At 37.2% G+C, this 24,653-nt stretch overlaps 1 protein-coding gene across 1 annotated transcript in view; it reads right to left on the bottom strand.

Moving 5' to 3' along the window:
• GALNT1 (polypeptide N-acetylgalactosaminyltransferase 1) overlaps positions 1 to 24,653 on the bottom strand; it is an 84,726-nt gene that overhangs the window by 36,740 nt on the left and 23,333 nt on the right. The window contains exons 2-4 of the mRNA XM_061369582.1: positions 22,307 to 22,481; positions 6,285 to 6,513; positions 1,079 to 1,253 (exon numbers count right to left, since the gene is read on the bottom strand). Coding sequence (XP_061225566.1) covers positions 1,079 to 1,253; positions 6,285 to 6,423 — 314 coding nt within the window. The 5' untranslated portion in view covers positions 6,424 to 6,513; positions 22,307 to 22,481. The remainder of the gene's footprint in view (positions 1 to 1,078; positions 1,254 to 6,284; positions 6,514 to 22,306; positions 22,482 to 24,653) is intronic.

Raw genomic sequence — 24,653 nt, 5'->3', positions numbered from 1 at the left:
ACACTGAGGCAATTTCTTATCATAGAGAACATGTGATAAAGGGTGCAGACAGTGAATATGAATCTGCAAGAATAACAAGAAATTCCACTGGAAAGTTACAACCACGACCAGAACAATAACATAAGAGAGAAAAGGATATAAACACCGCCACCCATGCCCCCCGACCCTGGCCACATCTGTTAGTTTTGAAACCAGCTCTTTATCACTTACTAAAAATGAAAAGTGGTCAGAGCTTCATCTTACTCGGCTAATACTACCTTCTGAGATAGAAGATGAAAACAGATTAATCCAGTAGCTACGTCTAGTGTATACAAAAGCAACAGCAGAGCTATTAAAGAAGTGGAATTTCCGTAACATCCAATTCTTCCAAGCGAATGCAGATAATTGATTGGGAAAATCTTGTTTCATGTGCTTTATTTAACTTGAGAGTCCCTTTCATAAACAAGAGGGCTGGGGATGGAGGGACTCATCAGCTACCCTGCCAGAGTAGCCCCACGAGAGTAAAGCAATCTTAGTTTTAAATAAAACTAAGCTACAATTTTCTTTCTAATTACTTATGACTCAAATAGCTCTGAAAGGATCAATATTTCAGAGGCAAGATCAAAAACAAACCAGATGGATATTAGAAAACATTATAACGCAATCTAAATGAGGCTTTGCACATTCCATCAAGTAAGAAATTTTTTAAGTATTTCTCTCATCATCAAATCTTTTCTATTTCATATCATGCAGAATTTTATTCTGCCTCATTACAAGCAATGCATGAATTTTTCAAGTAAGTCATTTTTTCCTGAAATGCCAAGTCTTAAGTTAACTTTGTTTTCCTTCAACCAAATTAATTTCTATTCCCCGAACAGGCTTCATATTTGTAATCATATTCAAAGTCAAATAACGCTGAAAAAAACCTGGCTTCTGTTGTTCAATCTTGTTTCCTAAGTAAGTACCATATATACAGGAAATCCTCCTGCTTGTTATTTCAACAGTAATATCTTACAGAACTGAACTTTTGTTTTGGATCAGTTTTCGCACATTCTTCATTTAAGTAGAGTACATTTCTAATACAACATAAAGCACTTACCCTTCTAACCTGACATCAGGTAAAGATCTGTTGAGTGCAATCATTTCACTTGCCATTAAATTAAATTGATTTATTTTAAACATTTCTTTCATTTTTTCTTGCTCCTCTTTTGGAATGACCACAGGCTTCCCCATCTCTCCAGGTCCTTCATGTGGTTTTTGTATGGGTTCTGGAACTAAGAATAAACAAAATGTTGGTAACTACTTTTACGCTTGCTTTTATTTGCTTATAGTTTATTTTACACTGTAGGAGTGTTCTAGAGTTCTAAATCCACAAGGTTTTGGAAGCGAAAACAAATCCTCATATTGGAGTTTAACAGAAGTAGTTAACTGCTACTCTCGGACACAGCAATTCATTTGAAAAAAACAGTAAGGGTTTATATCTATCCATCATCCTGTCTTAATTGACTTTACTGTTAAAGTTCTGGTACAACAGACCTTTATGTCCCAAATTGCTCTTGCACACAACAAACTTTCTAGGAAAAGTTATATTTTCCTTTACAGGGATTTTAATTTTATGCCAAAAGCTAACAGAAACGTAAAGAATGAAAAATCAAATTAAAAGAAAAAAGAAAAGCCCAAGCCTTCCATACTTGCTGAAACAAGACTTAAAACATGTACTTACTAATAACTGAAACGTTTTGCTAGTTTGCATTTAGGGTTAAGCAGTTACAAGTGCAATGTGTTCCTTGAGAAACTTTCATTTTCAAGCACCTGAAGCAATTGTTTCATTTGCATTAATGAGGTTACATTTAGCACAGAAAATCCTCCCACCACAGAGATGTTTTCTTTTTTTACCAAACTCCCCTTGACTGAACTATACAATTCTAGAAGTTGCCAGCCAGCCACTCATACACTGAAAACTGATAAATATGTCCAAGCAGATCTTGAGCAGACTGACTTGGGTACTTGTTTTAATCATTGGCTACAGTGAGCAAGCAGTATTGTGTTGCATCTTTGCCTCCTTAGAAAGTACAGCTGAACTCACATTGAAACTTACTAATTTGCAATTGCATAACCTTTTAACTAGAATATGTGCCTTTTGGGGGATAATTAACATAAAATTATGGTATACAATAAGGCAATTATTTGGGCTTAATTTAATACGTTCATCTTGGGTTTATTACGTGGGATTAACACAACTATTTTTATTAAGTGTATAGCAATTAGTATACAGGTTCAATTGGACAGAAAATGATTAAATGATGAGTGTTCCACACACCTAAAATGAATAAAAGCAACCAGAATACAATTATTCTGATGTTTTTCAGAATTCTGAAGAGTGAATGTCTTATCCTATTATATTTGCTATTTAGAGGAATATATAGTTTCCTGTTTCACTTACACTTCCAATTACTTGTTAAGTTTGACTAAACCGAATAGCTAAAATAACTGAAAATTTATCTTTCACATTTGCAGATCTTGCTGTTACATGCTAGTTCAGCATATCAGTGAGATGTACCCAGATGTACAAATTCATCAATTGAATTTTTAAATTTCATCAGCAAATACACATACTACTTGATTACACATTTTATCTAAATAAAGTACTCACTTCTCCTGCAGAAAAATCCAGCAACAACTGATTAGATCCATAGATATTTTATGAAACTCAGTAAATACAAAGCCATGCAAGATTGGTGTGCAGGGAGAGATGACTTCCAAGAAAAATTAACCATCGTTTCTCAGGTTTCTGTGTTTATGGTCATCTGTTTTCCCACAAAAGCATATAGTTTTCACATAACCACAAACCGAAAACGTCCTCCCAAAATGGCTAATACACATTCCTAAATATTCAAACTGCAGTGCTCTGTTGTCAGTTAATTCTGAAAAGAATACTTCCTTTAGAGGACTGTAGACATGTGCTGATGACATACTTCTAACAAACAGAAATCAAGTTTACAGCTAGAAGTTTCAGAGCTAAATGAATGACTTAATCATCACCTTATTCAACAGAAATCTAGTCATGTTTTTCCAGACATTTCTGATTTGTACCAGTAAATCATTAGTTTCCAACAGGGCTTGATTTCTTCCAGATCTTTGTTACAATTCAGGGACTCTTTAAGTCTGTGGACTACAAATTTCTTTTTACCAGGCAATATGCTCGATGAAAGCCAGATACTTCAAAGCCTAAAGACCATCTAAGCCAGATGTCTTTAGGGGCCACAACAATAGTAAACTGACCAAAACAAAGTCATTTTTAAAGGAACCACCATAATTACAAGAAAGCTGTTTGGACAGGTAAAAAAGTTCAGAGAGGTTTTGTCTCCGATGATGCTTACTAACGTTCAGTGATTTTCTTACCAACTCCTAAGAACCTTAAAACTTACAGCAACAGCCTTCCATCAACAACAGTTACTCTTTGAATTTCCTGATGAGCCATCAGGAACAACAGAAAGCAAATGCCACCTAGAAGATGTACCAAAAGAAAGAGCACCTGTAACGACTGAGGCAAAAGGCGTACACTCTGGATTGCCCAGAATACTGAGAGACAACCTCAGAGATGAGCACTGGAGACAGCGATGCCCGACCTACTCCCACCTCTGGAGTGGTCATGGTGGGGAAAAGAAAGAGCAGCAATATCAGCCAGGACAATCACAGGCTCCCCCCCAGCTCCCACAGACTGATGTTGCAATCAACACTGCTTGTTGTTCTGATCCCACTTCCCCTGGCTTCTCCAGCCATGGGGCAGGGGATGGGCAAACACTTAAGCCTACAGCCAAATCATCCCACACAACTACAGTCACTAGATTCTAACTATCCCTAATCTGGTATCATTTCAGTTCCCCAGTTCAGTACCACCCAGACTTCATGTCAGGCCCCCTTTTCCCAAGCCATCTCCACCTCAGCTCTTTTATTCACCACGCAGTAAGTACCTGTCCCCTTTCCACATCACTTTTTGTCCCCCGTTTCCACTCTCGCATCATTTCAACTACCAGCCCCTAACCTTTACGAGAGTGAACACAAAGACCTCATTCCACTCATCTTACAGTTCCCTATAACTATGTACACAGATTTTTCTGTAGATTCACATTCTCATTCTTCTACTATTTCTTATTTTGTAAAATATAACAGCAGCATACATACAATCCAATATTAGATACATAAGATGAAGCTCATGATTTAAGATGCTAGTATCTTATGCCATCAACACCAAGGAGAGATTTTTCCTAGAGGCAATTTAGACCATAGCTATAAATCTCATTCTGGAAAAGAAACTTCCTCCATTTTCTATATTAAAAAAACCTAAGGAGAGCATCCTTCTAACTTCATTAAAAGTCTGAACTGCCCAAAATTATCCTCAAAATCCTTTACTCCTGCTAAAATATCTGAAGACTAATTTTTCCAATTAGGCAAGCATAGCCTAAAATAAACTTACAAACTCTTCAGAAAATCTTACTCGTATGTCAAATAGGTTCGTTAAGTGCAATGGAATTCTTCCATGAATTGCAAAGAGAACCTATACACCAGAGTGACATGAACAAGAGACTATAAAATTCAGCACACTTACATAATTTATGCTGAATCAAGAAAACTAAATCAATTATGGAAATAATGGGGGGAGTGGGGGAGAGGGAAGTGACATGAAAAAGCAGATTTTGGTAAAAGTTTCACAGAAAAAAACAGCTGCAATGTTATCTAAGGAGATTCTAGACATTCTGAGTGGGAATAAGTGCACTACTGACCCCAAGTCAGTAAACAACCTGAACAAGTAAGAGTACCTAAAATCAGAAATGAAACTAAGTTGCAAGGAAGCATCACAGTGTCAACTGCTACCATGGTTTCTAGCAGAGATTTCTGCACATACCTCAATATAAATCATCTGCATACAAAAACGAGGAAACATACAGAGAACTATAGACAAAGTTTTGTGTGGCTGGTTGGTTGGTTTGGGGTTTTATGTTATTTGTTTAAAAGCCAGATATAAGATATTAAAAAGATATCAAGGATTTTAGCAAACACGTGTTAGGGAAAGGCCAGAGAGAGTTCCTATAAGCCTATAAAAACATATTTTCTACATAACCCTAATTCATTTCCTCATCATGTTCTTTTCCAGTTATTGAAAAAGAAACCCAAAAGATGAGATGTAAATTACTGAAAATTTAAGTCCCTTCTACAAAACTCATGTGAACTAGATACTCTCCAAACTATTTGCATCCAGTTGTGGAACCAACAGTTCAGAGGTACTAAGCACAGAAATTCCACAATCCTATACATGGTTGTTCTCTGAAGAGCTTTATCAGCCTGTTTCCATACAAAACAAAACTAGCATTTCCTAAGTATCTCCCCTGTGTTATTCTGTAACAGAGCAACATGGTTCTCAAGACATTTCAGAAAATCTCCCAGGGACACCAAAGTTGACCACACCAGATGTCAACAGGTGAGAAAGGTTTTTTGTGATGGAAAGCACACTGAGCATCACTGCCTAAGTTTCCTATAGCAGCAGTGAAACATACAGACACAGTGAGAGAGACACCATACTACAAAATTTGATGACTCACAAATGAACTGGAGTCAGCAGCTGCCTGCTGTTTTAAATACCTGTGCTGAGATATTGCAGGGATTAGAATTCTCCCTGCACCAACCACTTCTCCCACAGGATCAACTATGATGATTTCCCTAAAGCAAAGCTGACATCAAATTTATGAAAATAACTACAATAAACTTGATTCTCATGACAACATTCACTGTCCCTTATTGCCATAGTCACTAGTCAAATTTTGGCCTTTTTTTCTTACCTTCTTTGTTCTGTGTTTTTTTGTTTGTTTGCTGTTTTGTTTGTTGGGGGGGGTGTTTCACATTTTTTGTGGGGGCAGGGGACAAGTAAGGTTCTTTGTTGTTTTGCTATCAAGTGTAGTGAAATTAATAGTGCCTTTGCTTCTTCACTGGCAGAAATTTAGAGCATGCTTTAGACTGTATTAACATAGCCTACAATCCTGAACTGTGTGTTGTGTAGTTTCATTATTTTTCCATATACATTACTGCTTAAAATTCTTTATCTAAACCATTTAAGCGTGCAACATAAATCCCAGGCAACATGCTTATTCCCTAGTCATCCAAAGAAACATTCAACATTCTGCAACACCTAAATGCTGATGCAATACGATATTTTAGGGGGATGGGAGGGAGGAGGAGATATCAAATATTTAAAAGCAGTGCAATTTTAAATGAGCATAATTTAATGACTATTCAGGCAGAAAACTTACCATCCCCAGCAGGCAAGCCTCGCTCTTTTTTCTCATCACATTTGTTGCATTCACTGAAGTACAGCAATAGAAACATATCCAGAAGGACCCAAACCAAAGAGGTGGCAAGGACCACCTTGCAATATGCAAATTTTTTCATGGCACTTTAAGTCAAATACAAAAATAAAAAAGTATAAATAAAAATATCAAGAGGTTGCTTTAATCCACTTTGAGACACCACGTTCTATACCTAGGAAAAAGAAAAAAGAAAGAAAAATGTCACAGAAAGCCACCTGAGGACAGCAGCTAAAAGCAGGAATTTTAAGTACTTTTTAAAGGTAACAACTGTTAAATGCTGTATGTATCAAAATGAATGCTCCATGCACTCCAATGAGATTAAGAGAACAGGGTCAATTAAAGCAGCATTACTCCAGTCATTTCCTGTGTTAACATTTATCACCTGAAACATTAAAATGAGTGACAGAAACAGAGTACTCTGCTGAACACTGGAGAAGAGGGCAGGCACGTCTAATTAAATTAAAAGAAACATTCTGGGCCCTCTGGAAATCAGGGCAAGATAACTGAATGAAAACCAGGAACACATCAAGAAGCAAGGTATCAATTTGTGCTGCATGAAACCCATGGTTAATATTCCTCATGCTCCTATGTCTTCCACGCTGACTTTCTGGTGCTATCACTAGGAATGGTAGTCTGCAAATGACTGTATTTTACATGAAGTCTAACAGCATACTACAACTTTGTCACAAAGACAGAATGCTTTGCTTTCAGCAAATCAAAACCAAACATCCCTTTTGGTCAAGTCGAACAGTAGGCAAAGTGAGGAAAGTACCCACAAGACACTGTGATCACTTACTAGTCATTCAAAGCTCAAGACATCAACTAAAAATTTTAATGGTTAAAGTAACTTAAATGCTTTAATCATAAGCCATGATTATACAAAAACATCAGCAAAAATACTGTAAAATCAAGACTACCTTCCCTTTAGTATTTCTCTGCCATAATTTGATTCCTGCCCTCCCTCTCTCCCCCCTCCACCCCCCCCATCCTGCATAGGATGCCAGATGTTTTGTTTCGGGTAATCTTAGTTTGCATCTACGTAGTTTTGGTACACAGGGATAGCTACATAATATTAGGAACTGCAAAAGTATCTGTAATCAACAACTTGATAATAAAATAATAGATGAAATTACCACAACAAACATTAAGTGAGGTATGATAAGAAAAAGTCCTAGTTGGTTGTTTAGGGTTTTTTTTGTTTTATTTTGTTTTGCTTTCCTAAAATAGACACAAGGATGGGGCTGAACTCTGGATCTTGGAACTGCACTATAAAGCTCTATAAAACCATCAGTCTGGTGATGAGCAGCACTGAAAGAAAAATAATTTGTTACAGACTACTAAGAGAGGAACAGAAACCAAACCATCGCTATGCCATTGCACATTATCTGCTTTATCATCTTGAGTGCTGTACGAATATCCACTCTTTTCATTTCAAAAAGGATACAGAAGTATTAGAGAGGCCAAGTGAGAAGTGCAAAAGGATGAAGACAACAAGGAATAGCTTAATTATAAGATCTAAGTGAAAAAAGCAGCATTCTTCCTGGCTGGACAAGATGTAGTCTAAATCAAGTGCCAGGTCTACAGCTGCATGGAGATGTTACTCCTACTTCTTGTACGGGCAGAAAGCAAGTGAATTTAGTAGCAAGGGATTGAAAAAAACCCCAAAACAAAACAAAGGAAGGTATTCCCCACAATGTGTAGTTATGCAGGGGAACTACGTGCCACAATACTGCCAGTGGTGAAAGTCTGTTCACTGGCTATTAAATACCAAGTCCTCAACCCTATCTCCGGCAGTCCCTGACTGACTTCTCAAGTCACTGCATGCTAGGAGAGTACCGTGAGGAAGAATCATTACAGTTTCCCCTATTCTCTTCCCTAGATAAGCACTGTCAACCACTGGCAGAAACAAACAGTGCATACAGATGAAATCTGTCTCACATGGTATGACTGTACTTACTCACCATGCTGTTTCTTCTTTTGTTCTAATTCAGGACACCATAGAAATGATCTTGCAAAGAATCAAGCCACACCACCACCTTGCTTGTACTTAAACAACAAATTATAATTCAAAATAACATGTTTTAAAAGAAAACTAAATAAATTATTATAATCTCAGACTTCTTGAAGTTCAGACCTGTGAGATACTGGGCTATAAAAGAAAGCAGTGCTTAGGGGTCCTAAAATTAGCAAGACACCAAGAGAACTGTAATCCAGACTTCCTGGCCATAAAAACACCAACTGTAGTAAGTTTTTTAAAATGCACAGGCTGGTGCTGTATCTGCCTCTGATGCAAGAAAATTCCTTTGAGAGTTCAGTGAAATGTCAAAGAGACACTTTTTGAACCTTTTGCACCCTTTGAGAGTTCAGAGAAGTGATTATGAGACAGCAATGTAATAGCTCAACACACACTGGTTCCCATTGACAAGGACCAATCCCTGTACCTCTAGAAAAAAAGCTCTTGCTCCCTTTGGCCATTTAACATCTCATGAATTACACTGTATTGCTACCTCTGGTTTTATGACAGCACTTCCACTGTGGGCCTACCAGCAGGAATTCAGGGAGCACAGCAGGGAAGAGGAGCTCAGAAACTGCTGAAGCAAATGCTCTTCGCATACCAAAGCCTTGGCCCAGACAGAGCTCCAGAAAGAGAACTCCCCCATCCAGGACTGAGGCTTGAACACCAGGCTCAAAATCCAGCTGACAGACATTCGTCAGTGGTGTCCTTCAGAGATCAAAGCTGGAGCTTATACTGCTCAACGTCTTTAATGAGAACTTAGGGGATAGAACTACATGCACACTCAGCACGGCTGCTAGTGACACCCAGTGCGGGTTGAGCATGCAGTTCATACCCTTGTGTATATATATATACAAGTATATATACACATACACACAAGTATATATATATATATACACATACACACAAGTATATATATATACATACACACAAGTATATATATATATATATACACATACACACAAGTATATATATGTATATATATACCCAAGTACCTTGGAATGGCCCTGGGACACTCTAAGGGACATCCAGGGGCTAGAAGGACAGGCAGACTGAACACCTCAAGAAGTGAAAACAAAGTTCTGTTTCCTGTCCTGCTCTCAGTCCATTCTCTGCACAGCCTGTATTTGTGCTTGGGATTGCCTCAACCCAGGTGTAGGACCTTGTACTTGGCCTGATTAAATGTCATGAGGTTTGCACTGGCCCGCCTCTCAAGCATGTCAAGTTCCCACTGGATGGCATTCCTTCCCTCCAGTGTATTGACTGCACCGCACAGTTTGGTGTCATCAGCAAAGTTGCTGAGGGTGCATTCAATCCCACTGTCCATGTCAGCGACAAAGAGGTTAAACAGTGCCAGTACCAATACCAACCCCTGAAGAACACCAGTCATCATTAATCTCCACTTGGACATTTGAGTGCAGCCATCCATAATGCATCCACAGTGCAGCATAAATTCTTTATCCACGGGGTGGTCCATTCATCAAATCTATGTCTCTTCAACTAGAGTGTCAAACACCCAAATACAGGTAGATGACATCAGTTGCTCTTCCCTTATCCACCAAAGCTGTAAACCTGTCACAGAAGATCACCGAATTTGACAGGCCCTTAGTGAAACCATGTTGTCTGTCATCAATCACTTTCTTGCTGTCCATGTGCCTTGGTATAGTTCCTAGGAGAATCTGCTCTATGATCTTGCTGGGCACAGAGGTGATACTGACCAGCTTGTAGCTCCCTGGATCTTCCTTTTTTCCCCTTTTTAAAAATGGGTGCTATGTTTCCCCTTTTCCAGTCTGTGGGGACTTCACCAGGCTGCCAGTTTCCACAAGGCCCACAGAATCATTTCACTAGGTCCCATGGACTTGTGTACCTTCTGACTCCTTAGATGGTCTCAAGCCTGATGTTCTCGTACAGTGGGTGGTTCTTCATTCATCTAGTCCTTGCCTTTGCCTTCTGCAGCTTGGGCAGTGTGGCTGAAACACTTGCTGATGAAGACCAAGGCAAAAGTCATTCAGTACCTCAACCTTCTCCATGTCCTGGATAAAACCAAGGGACAGGGCCCACACTTTCCCATACAGGCTGGGTGTCAAGAGGCTAGGAAGCTAATCTGCAGAAAGAAACCTTTGGAGCGTGACAGCAACTTTAATATGAATCAGCGATATGTCTTCATAGAAAAGTTAACTGCACATATAAACAAGTCCAGTAATCACAGCAATAATCCTCAAATGCGTAAGTTTAATGATTGCTTTTGCTACTGAGTAATAAAATAAAACCAAAGATTTGTAAAACCAGGTATTTTTCCTCCCTTCAACATACTGCATAATAGATAAACCTTACACCATGGAAGTAAAAAGTACTAAAAACACCTTAAGAACAGTAGAAACAGAGGCTGTAACTTACCAAGAATAAAGTGAAAGGAGGAAAAATGGTTATGTTCAAGTCGTGTTACATCTAAAGGTCAAGTGATTTATTCCCCCTGCTACCACCTCCCAAAAAATACATTATATACTTGACACTATGGAAAAAGGTAATCTTTAAAATTACTGCTCATATAAAGTGCATTGTTTTACTTTACCACCTCTTTCACGAACACAGTTGGCAAGAGAAAGAATGTTTATTCTTTCAGCATGACACACGACTATTGAGTCATTTTTATCTTTGGACCAACTTCATCTTTGTTGATATTAGCGATCAGTCTTCAATACGGCTTTCTAACAAGACTTCACAAAGTACTTCATTGCCATTATTCAACTAAATCAGGATTCTACACTGGATGTGGCATGCAAACAGACAAAGCTGATGCAAAGTTTGCTTTCCAAACTTTCAGATATAAATAAAGAAAATTTGGCACAAAGTAAGGGCTCACTAAAATCTTGACACAACATTTGCTATTTCTAAGTTATTAATATCAATTTTTAAAAAATGGAAAGTAATTAACTAAACAGCATCTAAGAGAAGATTGATGGCCTACGTGAAATTGATTTTTCAGCTTCTCAGTCTACATAGTAGAGATGGGGAAAAGACTGGCATATTCTAAGGTAACATATTAGGCATTTTTATGGATTTTGCACATATTAAACTTCTAAAAATTGAAGCAAATGTAAGTTGTCATGTGAGCACTGACTAAAACTTCATATATCTGAACTATTAATGAAACTTATCCGGTTGAATATGTCTATATCTGAAACCAGAAGTGATACCAACACTAGAATCATGTTTCAAAATAATTTGCTACTGTGATGACATTTTGTTTTGGTTGTTTTGTTGAGGTTTTTTTGGGTGGTTGTTTGTGGTCTGCTTTGGGGATTTTTTTTTGCTTGGGTTTGGCTGTTCTGGGTTGGCTTTGCTTTTTGGTTGGTGCGCTCTGTTAAACTGTCTTTAGCGCTTGTTTGCGCAATGCTCATCATTTCCATCAGCTCATCAGTAAACAGGTCTGAGGAGAAACAAAGCATCACGTAGTTTCAATGCTATAAAAGCAAAAGTGGAAAAAAAAAAGCGCTATTCAAATCAGAAGGTCAACCCATCACCTGTGGAAAACAGGTAGTCATCACAGAAGCATGAACACATCTGGTAAATTTCATCAGACAAAGAGGATATTCATGAGCTTGACAATGCCAGTACCCTCTTCTGCTCAGACGTTAATGCAAGAGAAATACTCTTTATTGGGCTACACTGGTTTGATGGATTTTTAAAGGTTTTAGCATTCAGAAGTCATTTGTTCAGTGTAATTCAGCAACAGTAAGTTCTGAAGAAATGATGAGAGAAAACATCATACTAGTCTGAGCAGTATGAAAACAATTCATTAACAGCATTAACAATTCAGGAAAATATGAAACATGTAGGTCAGTAAAATTAATTTCTATTCTCTGTGCTCTGTGCGGGAAGAATACACTTTTAATTCATCAGAAATCTAGTTTCAATGCAGAAATCAATTTTTAAAATTGAACATTTGGAAAAAAAACTATCCATTTTGTTTCTAAAACTGGTATGCCTCAGAATGAATCAAGAATAAAACAGAAACATAGAAGTAGCTGATTACATTTGAAAACCAAAGATGAACTTCCTACACAAAGCAGAAGTTACTGGTTCATGATACTGGTTCCCTTCAGATAAATAAGCATGCATAAATATGCTTATAAAAGTAGAAGCTCTTGTAAAAAGAAAATCCAACCAATCACATAGAAAGCAATACCAGAAACTGAACAGCTACGTACTCCATCCAGTTTTGTCAGACTGTTTATAATCAAATGGAACTAAGTCACTGTGCACTTGAACCTCTGATTCTTCTGATGTAAAATCATAGAATAGCTTGGGTTGGAAAGGACCTTATCTGAAGTTTTCAATTACCCTCTAAACCTGCATGGTTAACTAACTACTACAGACACATAGTAAGGAAATAACATTTCTAAATTGAGTAGAAACAATATCAAAAACAAGCTCTTTCAGTTACTGTAAGAAAATTGACGATATTGCTATTTTGCTACCCATACTTTTCAGAAAACTATCTGAACTACTAACATTTAACTTCTGAAAACAGTTTACCATTTTGCAGATTAGTGCTTAACAATTTCCCACATGAGTTTGTAAAAGCAGTATGTACCATCTTGATTAAATCTCCTTAAACTTTTCCAAGAAAATAAGCAGGCCTTTGGTCAACATTTTCAAGTAGCTCCCACTACTACAGTCCTTGATTCTCTCCCTAACCAGCACCACTCAAATGAAAAATCTAATTTTCATATTAATAATGACCTAGTATGGCCCAAATATTAATTATACTATTTAATAAAGATGAAATATATGAAAATTAATTGCAACAGGGACAAGGACACAGAATAATTAAACCCAAGATGAAATAAAACCAGCTGGGATCACCTAGTCTGGTAAAACCAGGACGGCTTGTGTAATCCCTTCTATAGGGCCCAGAAAGAACTGCCATGTGACATTTCAAAGTGTGATAGGACTCTGGAAATTTACTACACATGCTACCTGAAAAAGGCAAAAACGCAAGGATATTCAGAAGGACAGCAAGTTGTCCGGACATATATAGTTAGCTTAATAAAATAAAGTATATTAATAGTGTTTTAACATAACATACGTTAATGTAGTAATTAATATACTATATAAATACTGCAAATATTTCTAGAACAGACTCACTGAATAGTCAGGGATATAATTAGATCAGAGGTTGAATAAAAAGCAATGCAATTTTGATTAAATTAGAACAGCATAAATTTTTTTCAGTCTATAACTGACTTTAAAGTTACTGCTGTCAGGCAGTGCAAAATGTTTTAAATACAGCTCCCACAAGGAAAGTTGTTATTTAAAGTGAGGAAGATCAGGATGAATACAAAAAATAATGTGCACAAGTAAGATGATTATAAGAAAGAATGTAAAGGCTTATAAAAAAACCTCAGTAAGCAAATGAGGATGCACCTTTGATAATCCAGCAACTATTGTCTTTAGCAATCTTGGTGCTAGATCTAGATGGGCAATCTTAGACCTATTGCTGTTAAAAAGGAACAAGTGATAAGGTAGGAAACAAGATGGGTTTGTGGACAAGAATAACAGAATCAAGGTGGCATTTAATAAAATATGTTCAATAGTATGCTTGGAGTATGTAACTGCTATCAGCTGAAGAGTTTCAATAAAGCAAAGGCTCACAAGGGTGACAACAGTGAGATGCCACTGTCACCCAGTCATGGATAAAAGGCCAATTACATTTTTGGATGTATCACTTAAGTGTTCTCCTTAAACATAAAACCAGAAACCACTGTATGGTGCATCAGCATTTCACAAGGGAAGGGCAGAGGGAGAGCTGTGTATTCAGCAAATATGTTTCAGAGCAGAGCCTTGTGGATTTATAAGAGACCGCTGCAGGTGACTGGACACAGTGATCAAGGCAGTCCTTCCTACTCCCACTCCTCCAGCCCAGAATTCATACAAGAGTAATGAATACAAATGAAAAGGCCTAAGCTAATTGCTTCCAGAAGCAAACTCAGATGCCAAATCTTTGTCATAAAACAACTCCATACCAGCTTAGTGTTTGGGGAAGAGAGGAAGGAGGGCGGGGAGAAGGGAGGGGAAAAGGTGTCAGGTTTGGGCTTTCAGTTGGCCTTTTTGAAGTAAAAAAAAAACCCAAAACTCACCTGAAACCAAACATGAATGCTCATGGATTCCCCTAATGCCAAATTCTCCCAATGTACTGTTTGAGAATAAAATGAATGATTATTTACAGAACTCCTCAAATTAAAGTCTCTAAAAGGCTTTCTTGGGTTTTTATTCCAGCTGTAGACCATGCTTCTTAAAGTGACTTTAAGAAAGCCCTATCCTGTTTGCAGGAAAAAACTGAAATGGGCAAGGTTTCAAAGGACCAGATGAACAACGTTTTAATCAAATAAAAGTTCAAAACCAATTTAATCAACAGATTTTTGCTTTACATTCATTTTTACAACCATTCTTTCTATACAAGAAAAAGAATAAACTGATCCAGGAGGGAGACAAAATATTCCGTATCAGAATATCACTGTGAATATTACAAAGGACTCAAGAGGACAGCTAAAATTTGGAAACCAAGAATACAATAAAAGTATAAAGACTACCGCTGTCATATAAACAGCTGAGATTCACTAGACACCTATTCTTCCATGACTTTAAGGTAGCTTTCGAATGACTGAGGCAACAATTTCATTTTTCTGTCTGCCCTTCAAGATGAATGAAAATTACCTAAAAATAGACACTTACTCATGGATCCTGCAGACATTTCCATTCTCTCAACTGCTTTGAGATTTAAAATATGCTTCTATTATGCCTAACAAACAATCAGTATACATTACCTAGTATTACCAATCCTATACAAAAAAAACCTATACATCTTTCTATAGTACACCTTCAAATATTAAAAGTACATCCTCAGACAAATTTAATTACAATATATAAAAAAATGAATACACGTACATAATACCTTGAAGGCAACAGCAGAAAGTTTTTGCCCAGGCATTAACTTACTGGGTATTACAGTACTGGCAGGTAAGTTCAAATCACCATTATTCAAATCTTTTCTTTCTTACACTGAACAGCAGATATTGCCTCTCCTAACAGCTACAGAACAGGCAATCCTTTTCGGAAAGCAAATTTATAAGACAGTAGACAGCTATTTCTTTTCCTGAAACAACTGAAGTCTTAAATTGAGCTACTGACATCTCAGATGCTGAAAGAGAGCAAACATTCTTCTTCAAAGCCATAGCTACTTGGTACACGTACGTACTCTGGGAGGGCTGCTAAGTGTGCCTGACTTAGAGTAAAAGCCACCTAGAAGACACAGACAGTATTTTCATCACTGAGTATCACAGGCAGCACGAAGACAATGAGCAATTGACAACTGAAAAGCTTTTGTTATTAAAAGCAGCAAGATGCTAGCAATGCACTAAGCTCATAAAGCCCCAATAAACCATAATTAATGGCTGAGATACATCAGTAAGACCTATTAGAGCCTTCTGCTACCCTTTACAGAGGCCTAGGAGGCTGAGGTGAATTTTTTTTTTTTTTTTTTTTTTTGGAAGATCCACAGTTGGTGACCAAGCACTTAGCTTTTTCAGTGCAGAAACACTCCTGCCAATCAGCATCCCAGAGTTATAAACTGACTCCAGTCTTTTAATAAATCACTGGAGAGCTGTGTTAGCTGGTCTTCCAACCCCAACACTACATGACTAGCAGAGTGAACCTCTCCCATTTCCTCAAGAAAATGAATTTTTGTCACGTGAACTACAGATCTTGCAAGCTCACCACTACCCAGAAGGTTTTTTAAAACCAAGCTTCCCTATCAGAGCTAAATGCCAGTTCCAATGCTCTTTAAGGAAATAAAAAGCTGAACCACACAAGATGTGTATTACAACTTGATAGTGTCAAAGTTGTACAGATTAAGCTATTAGTGTACTATTTGCTGTCTCCAGCAAAACCTGTAAACACCTCCACATATTTTAGATGCTTAGGCTTGTGACTTGATGCAACACAGCATGAAAGCTTCTAGCCAAAAGCAGCATCACTTGGCCTTACAAAGCATATGTTCACTAAGACCAAATCCTGCAAGCAGTCAAGAATTTCTAATTATCAAGAAGTCACACATTCCAAAGACTATTTTAAATCATATGGCAGGTGGAAGATGAGCTATAAATAGAGCAGACTAGATGACAGGACTTCTGTTAAAATTCCTGCTGAGCAAAATTAATTTACTATTGTTAGCAACCTTCTTTAAGAAATCATATGCACTAGGTAAGGCTATATGAAAGTAAAAACACAGAAAGCTGTTCTATATTCAAGGCTCACATTTTCCATCTTCCCTTATAATGTTTCTGCATAGTCCAGAAAAATAAAATTTAGTTTCAATTTTTTTTTTAAAGTTCCACATTAAAGTGTCAAACTGCAAACTTGGTTTTTGCCAGCTAAAACTGAACTAAAATGAATACTATCCTTATCAATAGATCATTCTTCATGCAGATGTGTCAAATACTCAATAGAATTTTCTGCAGGTGATACCTTCTTCAGTCTGCACATGTCAGAAAGCATTTACAAATGTCAGGTAGCATTTGCTTTTGAAGCATTTTGACGAAATAAGGCGATCCTTCCTGGAAGCACTGATGAACACAGAAAGGGGGCTGGAATTTACTCTCTACTCCTGCTATGAGGATAGAAGTTAGAAGAGAACTAGCAATTCAGGTGTCAGCTGGACAGGGCTTTGAACAACCTTGTCAAAGTGGAGGGTATCCCTGTCCATAGCAGGGTCCCTTCCAATCGTAACCATTCTGTGATTAAAGAATTACAAATCTCAAGGAAAAATCTTTAACTACTTAAAAGTCAGACGAATTCACTATCACCAAGCTAGTTATACGTTTTTCATAGACAAAGACCTACGACTGTGAACAATGAAGTGCATAAATCTTTTACAAGACATTCTTGAAACCTTCCTCACGTTAGGAATCATTGTTACAATCTTGTAAGCTAAGTCTGAAGTGTTCTAAAACACCCAGCCTTCATACTGCTTCTGATTATTTTTTAGGTATGTATCAGAGCCAAAAGCTAGAGTAGAATAAAATTGTTCATTAATTCTTCAAACAGTTTTAAAGACAGCAGAAAATTACACAGTCAAATAGTCATAATTAAGGATGAATCACAAATGGGCAGGAATTTGAATTAAAGAAAAGCAGAGTAAGCTAATTAAAGATTATAAAGGAGATTTCTGGAAACAGTAAGTTGCAGTGAACAGATTCAACCATCCTTACGTGAGTAGCTGCAGAAGCCTTGAATCCTGAAAACTTCCTACTGTAAATTAAAAAAAGAAAAAACAAAACCCAAATGACAGAAGGGGAAGCTGAAGAAACACCAGGTATGTTCAAAGGACGTTTTTTTCTCTGCCTTCAATATATGTGGACAATACTAAACTTTAAGTGCTCTAGAAGGAAAGCTTTGAAAACAACACAGGTACAGAAAAATTGATGTTACATATTGGGACCATACTGCGTGCTTGTCCTAGAGAAGCTTGCCGAATTCTGCCTTAAGTAACTACAAGACCTGCTGACAAATCAAATGCAGGCTGAATTAGATAACGCATATGACTAAACATGAAGACTTAAAGAATTAGTAAATATAATTTGGCAAAATAAGGGTGAATAATGGTAAAGAACTCAAAGGTTTGTTAACAATTTTTACTTCCTATCCCTTTAGCAGTGATGCTGCAGACAGTTAAAAAAAAAAAAACAAATCTAAGAATCTCACACAGCCCACCACATCCAGGGAAACTCCAAAATTCTAACCAAAAGTAGCTCAGCAGTTTTGCAGGGTGAAACATTTTTTGAAATACAGAGAAAACATCAGATCTGCATCCAAAAAACCTAGTATAGGAAAAAAAAAATAAAATTCAGAACATATGTTTGTTTCTCCTTCTCTAGAAAGAAAAGCCTGATCAGATATGTATTAAAAAAGAAAAGCTAGCACGTCAACTTTGTGACACATTCATGACACTGTTGCAACGTTTCTCATGAAACTTGTGCCCCTTTGCTGTATCCATATGCAAATATAAATTCTATACAGAAAGCAAATAGCTATATTTATTCAGACAGGCCACATAGTTCTTAAACATACATTAACACATGAAGTCTGTTGTCACATCGCAAAGCTGCTTGCTCAGCAGGTAACTTCTGCTAACTGTTTAGTACTTAATTAACACATGCAATATTGCACTACGGATAAGATTCTTCACATCCATCCTTCACTTTCCCTCTTACTCATACTTACTTGCTTTAGATTTTTTCTTAATTCTGTCTTCCCAGCAATCTCTGAAAACATAAGCCTGAGAAGTACCATGCTTTTAAGTTCTTTACTTCCATTGTCAATTCATGCAAATGTACACATAGCATAAAAAAAACCCCAACAAACTAGAGTCAGGCAGACTGAACATTTAATCCCAGCTGGAAAGCTGGGAAACCCTATCCCCATTCTAGAGTAGGCAATGCTTGCATTCTGGGTTTTACTTTGATTAGGTAAGTAAGAAGAAAAAAACCCCAAAACTGCCAGATAAAAAGCTAAATAGGCAGAATAATAAAGCAGAGTTCCGGAAATTCTTCAGAACTTGGGATCACTTGCAAGACTGGACAGGAAAGAAGAAACTGAAAAGGAGAAGTTGCTAAACAGTTTGCAATCAGCCCAATACAGCAATGGCTCTTCTTCATGACTAAAGGTCCTGACTACTTCCTTTCTCCCCATGGCATCTTGGTCTTCAGCTCTGGTACTGATATTTCCACACAACCAGAGCTTAAACTCTAGAATTCAGACTTCAACTGAGCTACAGGGGTTTATATGCTTAAGAACCTGTGATATCTGTGATAGCACAAAAGAATCTACAGATGTACCAGTACTGTCCTTCTTGTACTGTTGCAAATGCCACTTTCACATTGAGGAACATTTTTACAATACAGGTCTACTCACTCTTTAACTACATTTTTCCCTTTGATAGTGAAACAAGCAAATTATCCTTAATTCTCAGTCAGGACAAATTCTGTTCCACACAGGATGGAAGCAGATGCACTCTCCTTCCCCCATTGCTCTTACATCTACATCTCCTAGGTTGCTACCATGCAGACAAAAATTAAGATAACAGGTAAAGTAGAGAGAGGATGAATAAAGTAATCAGCTGCTGCTGCTGGAATCAAGACTATGTAGCAAAAAGAGGAGGAATGATGACACCACCCCCCCCCACCCCCATCTAAGAAATATACATCTACCAATATGATGAAAAAATACGATGCACACAGTATTCACCTGTTCACTGAATGTCCTTCTGTAACTGTAAAGGTAAACAATTTTAAATGATGGACCTAAGCACAGAAATTGTAATTGACCACAGATGTTTGCCTAGGTTGTTATACATTATCAGCAGGCAGAGCTTCCGTATTTCATTAAGTGTACGGGAGAGAGCTCAGTTTGATCTGCCCAGGTCATAAGCCACTCCTAATGCAAATAAATTAAACCATTCTTATATTAGCAGTCTCTTCTAGTATGAATATATGAAAGAGCTAGATTAGTAGGCAAACAGAAAGCCCAACTGAATAGCCATGAAAGATTAACACAAGTTTGATGGAAAAAAAAAAATATTTAGAGACCAAGACTCATTTGCCAGTATATCCAAATTAAACATTGGCTACACTAAGACTTTTCTTAGACTCATCTCTGATACTACAGTAAACATTTTAAACCTCTTCATGTTCACTGGAACAGTACTTCCAAACACTTCAGCAAGGAAAAAAAAAGAAAAAATCCACTACTTAAACTTAGTTTGCTGAAACTTGCTGAACATGGAAAGCAAGAACATGTTGTATTTAAATCCAACCAAGTATGACAAAGAACATCTTGGTTTTCTAGTTTTTTTTTTTTTTTGTTGTTGTTTTTTGTTTGGTTTTTTTTTATTCTGGACATACCACTATAAAATCCATTCCATTACCAATGAAAGAAAATATAATGAGAAAGAAAAAGGTCTACATCAAACAGGAGGATATAACTTTAAAGAAGCTGTTGGGTCACTATATCAAGTCACTGTAATCACAGCATTTATGCCCAAATCAGATGCACTGCTCGTATTTCCAAAGGTTAAACTGAGCACTCCTCCCAACTTCCAACTTCAACAAAAAATTAAATAAAACAAAGACGCTCAAGTTCACATTCAATCAAAATGCATAATGGAAACTATTATAAGTTTATTTCTACAGCAAACAGCAATCCTGTTTTCTAAACAGCTGCAAAAATCTTTTTTTTTTTAAACTATTATGTTTTCAGCTCATTTGTAGAAGAAAATGCTAGAAAAATGAAACTCAATAAAACTACAAAAAATATTTTCACTTAAATCATGAGAAGTACTTAAATAAATTAATTTTCATAAGAAAACCCTACATTTTCAGCATTCTGTAATGAATGTTTCTCAAATGTTGCTGGATTTTATTTGTCAATACTTTAGAAGGAAAATGGCAGATTTACTCTTGTTAAATTTCAATACTATACTCTTACAGCTTCCAAAAAAGGTTTTCCATCTGGCTTAATTCGTAAGTTTTCTCCTAATGTGGAAAAGGTTTGGCAAGTTTAAATAAAATAGCCATATCAAGATACAGGTGTTGCATCAGTGAGAGAAAGAAGTAAATAAAATTTAGAATTTACTTGTTGTACTGTGCAGCAGCCCAGAGAAATCTGAAAAGTGTGATATGGAATTTAAAGCTGAAAGATTATTTCTTGAAAGAATTCATTTTTTTCCCCCTGGTTACCTGTAAGACTGATACTAACAATTTTCTGCATAGTTGAATAGAGGAAACCATCAGTAGAACATTAGGTATGGCAGAGATATATTAGACTTCACTAAATTAAGTTTCTTCAAATACTTAGGTGCTTATTACTTTGCCAATTTCTTCCAGAAGTTGTCAGGCACCTTGTAAAAACCAGCTAATGTACTTAATTTGACACATTGTTTTTGAAGGTAGCAACTTAAGCTATTTTACAATTCAAAATTCATATCTGACTAGAAGCCAAGAGAGAAACACATCACCATTAAAAAAAAAAAAAAGGTTAATCTGTCAGAAAACATTAAAAAAGGGAACGTGATGGAACTGCTTTGTAAATTCATATACATTAATTGGAGAGTACAGCTTCTAATAGTTTTTAAATTAAATCAGATATTTTTTAAAGCCTCTTTTAGAAGTCTGTGCTCCAATGCATTTAAAACTACTCTCCTGAAAGATTTTCAACTTCTCTGAAAATAACAGAATCTTTACAACAAGAGAGAGTAGACATGCCTGAGAAGCCATACCACACGGTTAGACAATGACTAAAAATTCACCAACAGACTGTGTAAGTAACTGCTAGTCCATCTTCTCTCTTATTCCAACACACCAAACTTCTTCTTTGCATGGTGTGCTGGTGGGTATCTGCTCCACCATGGACCTCCATGGGCTGCCAGGGCACAGCCTGACCCACCATGGTCTGCACCATGAGCTGCAGGGGAATCTCTGCTCCAGCACCTGGAGCATCTCCTCCCCTCCTGCTGCACGGACCTGAGTGTTTGCAGAGCTGCTTCTCCCACACAGCCTCATTCCTCTCTCGGGCTGCTGTCGATGCTGCACACTAACTTTTCACCCTTCTTAATGATGTTGTCCCACTGCCGATGGGCTCAGCCTTGGCCAGCAGAGGGTCCGTCTTGGAGTCAGCCGGCATTGGCTCTACCACACATAGGGAAACTTCCAGCAGCTTCTCAGAGAGGCCACCCCTGCACCTTCTGACTACCAAAACCTTGCCATACAAACCCAATGCAGTGATAAAGTAGTACACATGTAATCTCTAAGTGGTCCCTTTTCTCTAAGGTACACCCAAAGCAGAAAGACCTGACCAAAATGTTAAAAATTCCTGGATCACATTTCATACTAACCTCTTCTGCAGGTTTACAGCCATCTGGATGGTCCACTAGCACTGGTGTCAAAATCCCAACACATTGCTGTAGAGTGTCTGTGCAAGCAACCACAGAGCAACAGACTGGCCTAGGCCATTCTGACGTGATCGTAGAAGCAGAAGAGGTCTTCCATCCACAAGGTCTTAAGGTTGTCCTAGAAGAAAAACAGAAATCCAAATAAGTTCTAGACTCAGTTCTGGCAGAACCTGAGGTGGAAATGAAGGGGAGGAAAGTTTTCCCAGCATTTAAGACTTCAAAAATCAAAAATCCTGTCCAAGGGAGAAAGAGCCAAAAGACTGCTTCTAAAAAGAGGCAGTGAACTAAGCCTGTGAGGAAAACAACATATGCAGGATAGAGTGGAGAGGTGGAACAAGTCATCAAAATTTTTTAGCCTTTCAGATGATATGATTTAAGTGGGAGGACTGCCTGTCCTCCCAAGTAAGCAGTTATCTATTTTTGAGTTCTATATATGTCGCTCTCTATCCAATCATCAACACTTAGCACAACAAACTATGAATTGTTTGGGATAAGGGAAAAAACACCCTCCTCAATGGCACACATTCACATGAGCAGCTCCCCAGATGATCATTCTTTCTATTCTTTCAGACCAAATTTTCCCCATATATACATATATTCTAGTTTATAGAGGTGGGAGTTTGTTACATTCTTTCATCTCTTCCCCACAAGTTAAACATTAGCATTTATAATGAGAACTTTAGTGGGGGGAAAAAAAAAGTGTTATTAAACTAACACAGACGTGATGCTTAAGTAATATATTCTTCACTTCTAAAAACAAAAGTGTCACCTGAAAATGATGCCTGAGCCTTTTCAAGTGTTATCTGTTAAAATGTTAGCAATACTGAATGAATACCTTCAAAGCTTTCTTTACCCAGTTTGTACAGCAATAAGTGAAGGAAATTCTAAGCAGCTTTAAAGTAAACAAAATACCATAAGAGAAAAGAAAGCAGATTTTTCCCATTTTTAATGTAATTCTAACTTGACTACAGTGAAGTCATATTTGCCATATGTTATGAGCTTGTGTGTTGCATTTGCTGTATTATATATGAGCCTACTAAGTTTTTCAAGTTTACTGCTCTACCAGTTAGCTTTATGCATTGCCTGTCCAGATGAAAAATTACATACAAGGGAGATGCTGACACTATGATAACATGACAGTATGGAGGAAATACATGGTAAGGAAAGCAAAGATTGGCAGTACTAGAAAAGATGTTTGTCAACTGGTGATTCTGAAACAAAATATTACCCCAGCAGCAAGGCAGGTGAAGCGCAACACTTGGTAGTTTCACTTTTTTTTTTGCATATCAAAGAGGAAAGGGGAAATATCTCAGTTCCTAGTTTTGTTCTCCGTTTGAGGATAGATTACCAAACTAGTGATAATGCATACTGATAGAACAGGTATAGTAAGCAGTTTTATACCCGCAGAAGTGGCTTACAGTCTGAATTATAACTGGCTAAGGATCTCCCGGAAATAATAACAATTTTTACCAAACCTGGAAGGAAAAAAAAAATAAAATGGGGACATCTCAAAGGGCCAGAAAAATATGGATTCACACAATGATCCAGGACATACCCAGTACAAAACCTAACTCGTTGTTACCTTTCTGAAAATGTTAAATATTAAGAAATCAGGACATAATTCTGAAGAGATCTAACTGCCTTTACCAAAGCAAATTAGTCACAGCCCTCAAGAAGGTTAAACACAAACTTCTAGGATATATCCGACTAGGTTCTACACTTTGCACTATAACATGCAATACACACAAAATAAAATCAGTGGTCCTTATGTTAAATTAGCTATTTTTAGTATCACTTTTCCCAGTAAAACTCAGGAGCCTCACAGAAGTGTGGAACACGATCCATTTTTTTAGATGAGGAATCTAGTTCATTACTGGCTAAGTGGCTGGCAAATCTGAGATCAAGTTTTCTTCTATCTGCACAGCAGTTTTAACTGAAGTATCCATATATACATCCCTCTGGTTAGAGGAAATCCATACTTTAGTAATTTCGCTAATTTACATGTTTCTTCAAAGAATCCTAAAACCAGACACTGGACAGAAACAGCTCTTATAAAACATATAAAAAGTGAACAATGAGAGCAGGACACACAGAGAATGATCTATATTGCCATTAGTAAGCAAGGCACATCTACCAAGGGCAGATGTTCACTTTTTTGTAGTGAACTGCTACACACTTAAAAGCTTATAATTTCCCTTGATCTTTTCCTTGGGTTACAAAAATACTAATTCAATCATTCCTTTTGCACATACCATCTTCTCTAAATCACTAGTCATTTCCATTACCCTCC

The sequence above is a fragment of the Neopsephotus bourkii genome, unplaced genomic scaffold (assembly GCF_033783945.1).
Source record: "Neopsephotus bourkii isolate Nb327-2 ecotype Australia unplaced genomic scaffold, CSIRO-AGI_Nbou_v1 NB_1508, whole genome shotgun sequence".
Taxonomy (NCBI): Eukaryota; Metazoa; Chordata; class Aves; order Psittaciformes; family Psittacidae; genus Neopsephotus; species Neopsephotus bourkii.
Note: the sequence above shows the minus strand (reverse complement) of the source record. Positions and strands in the feature narration are given on the sequence as shown.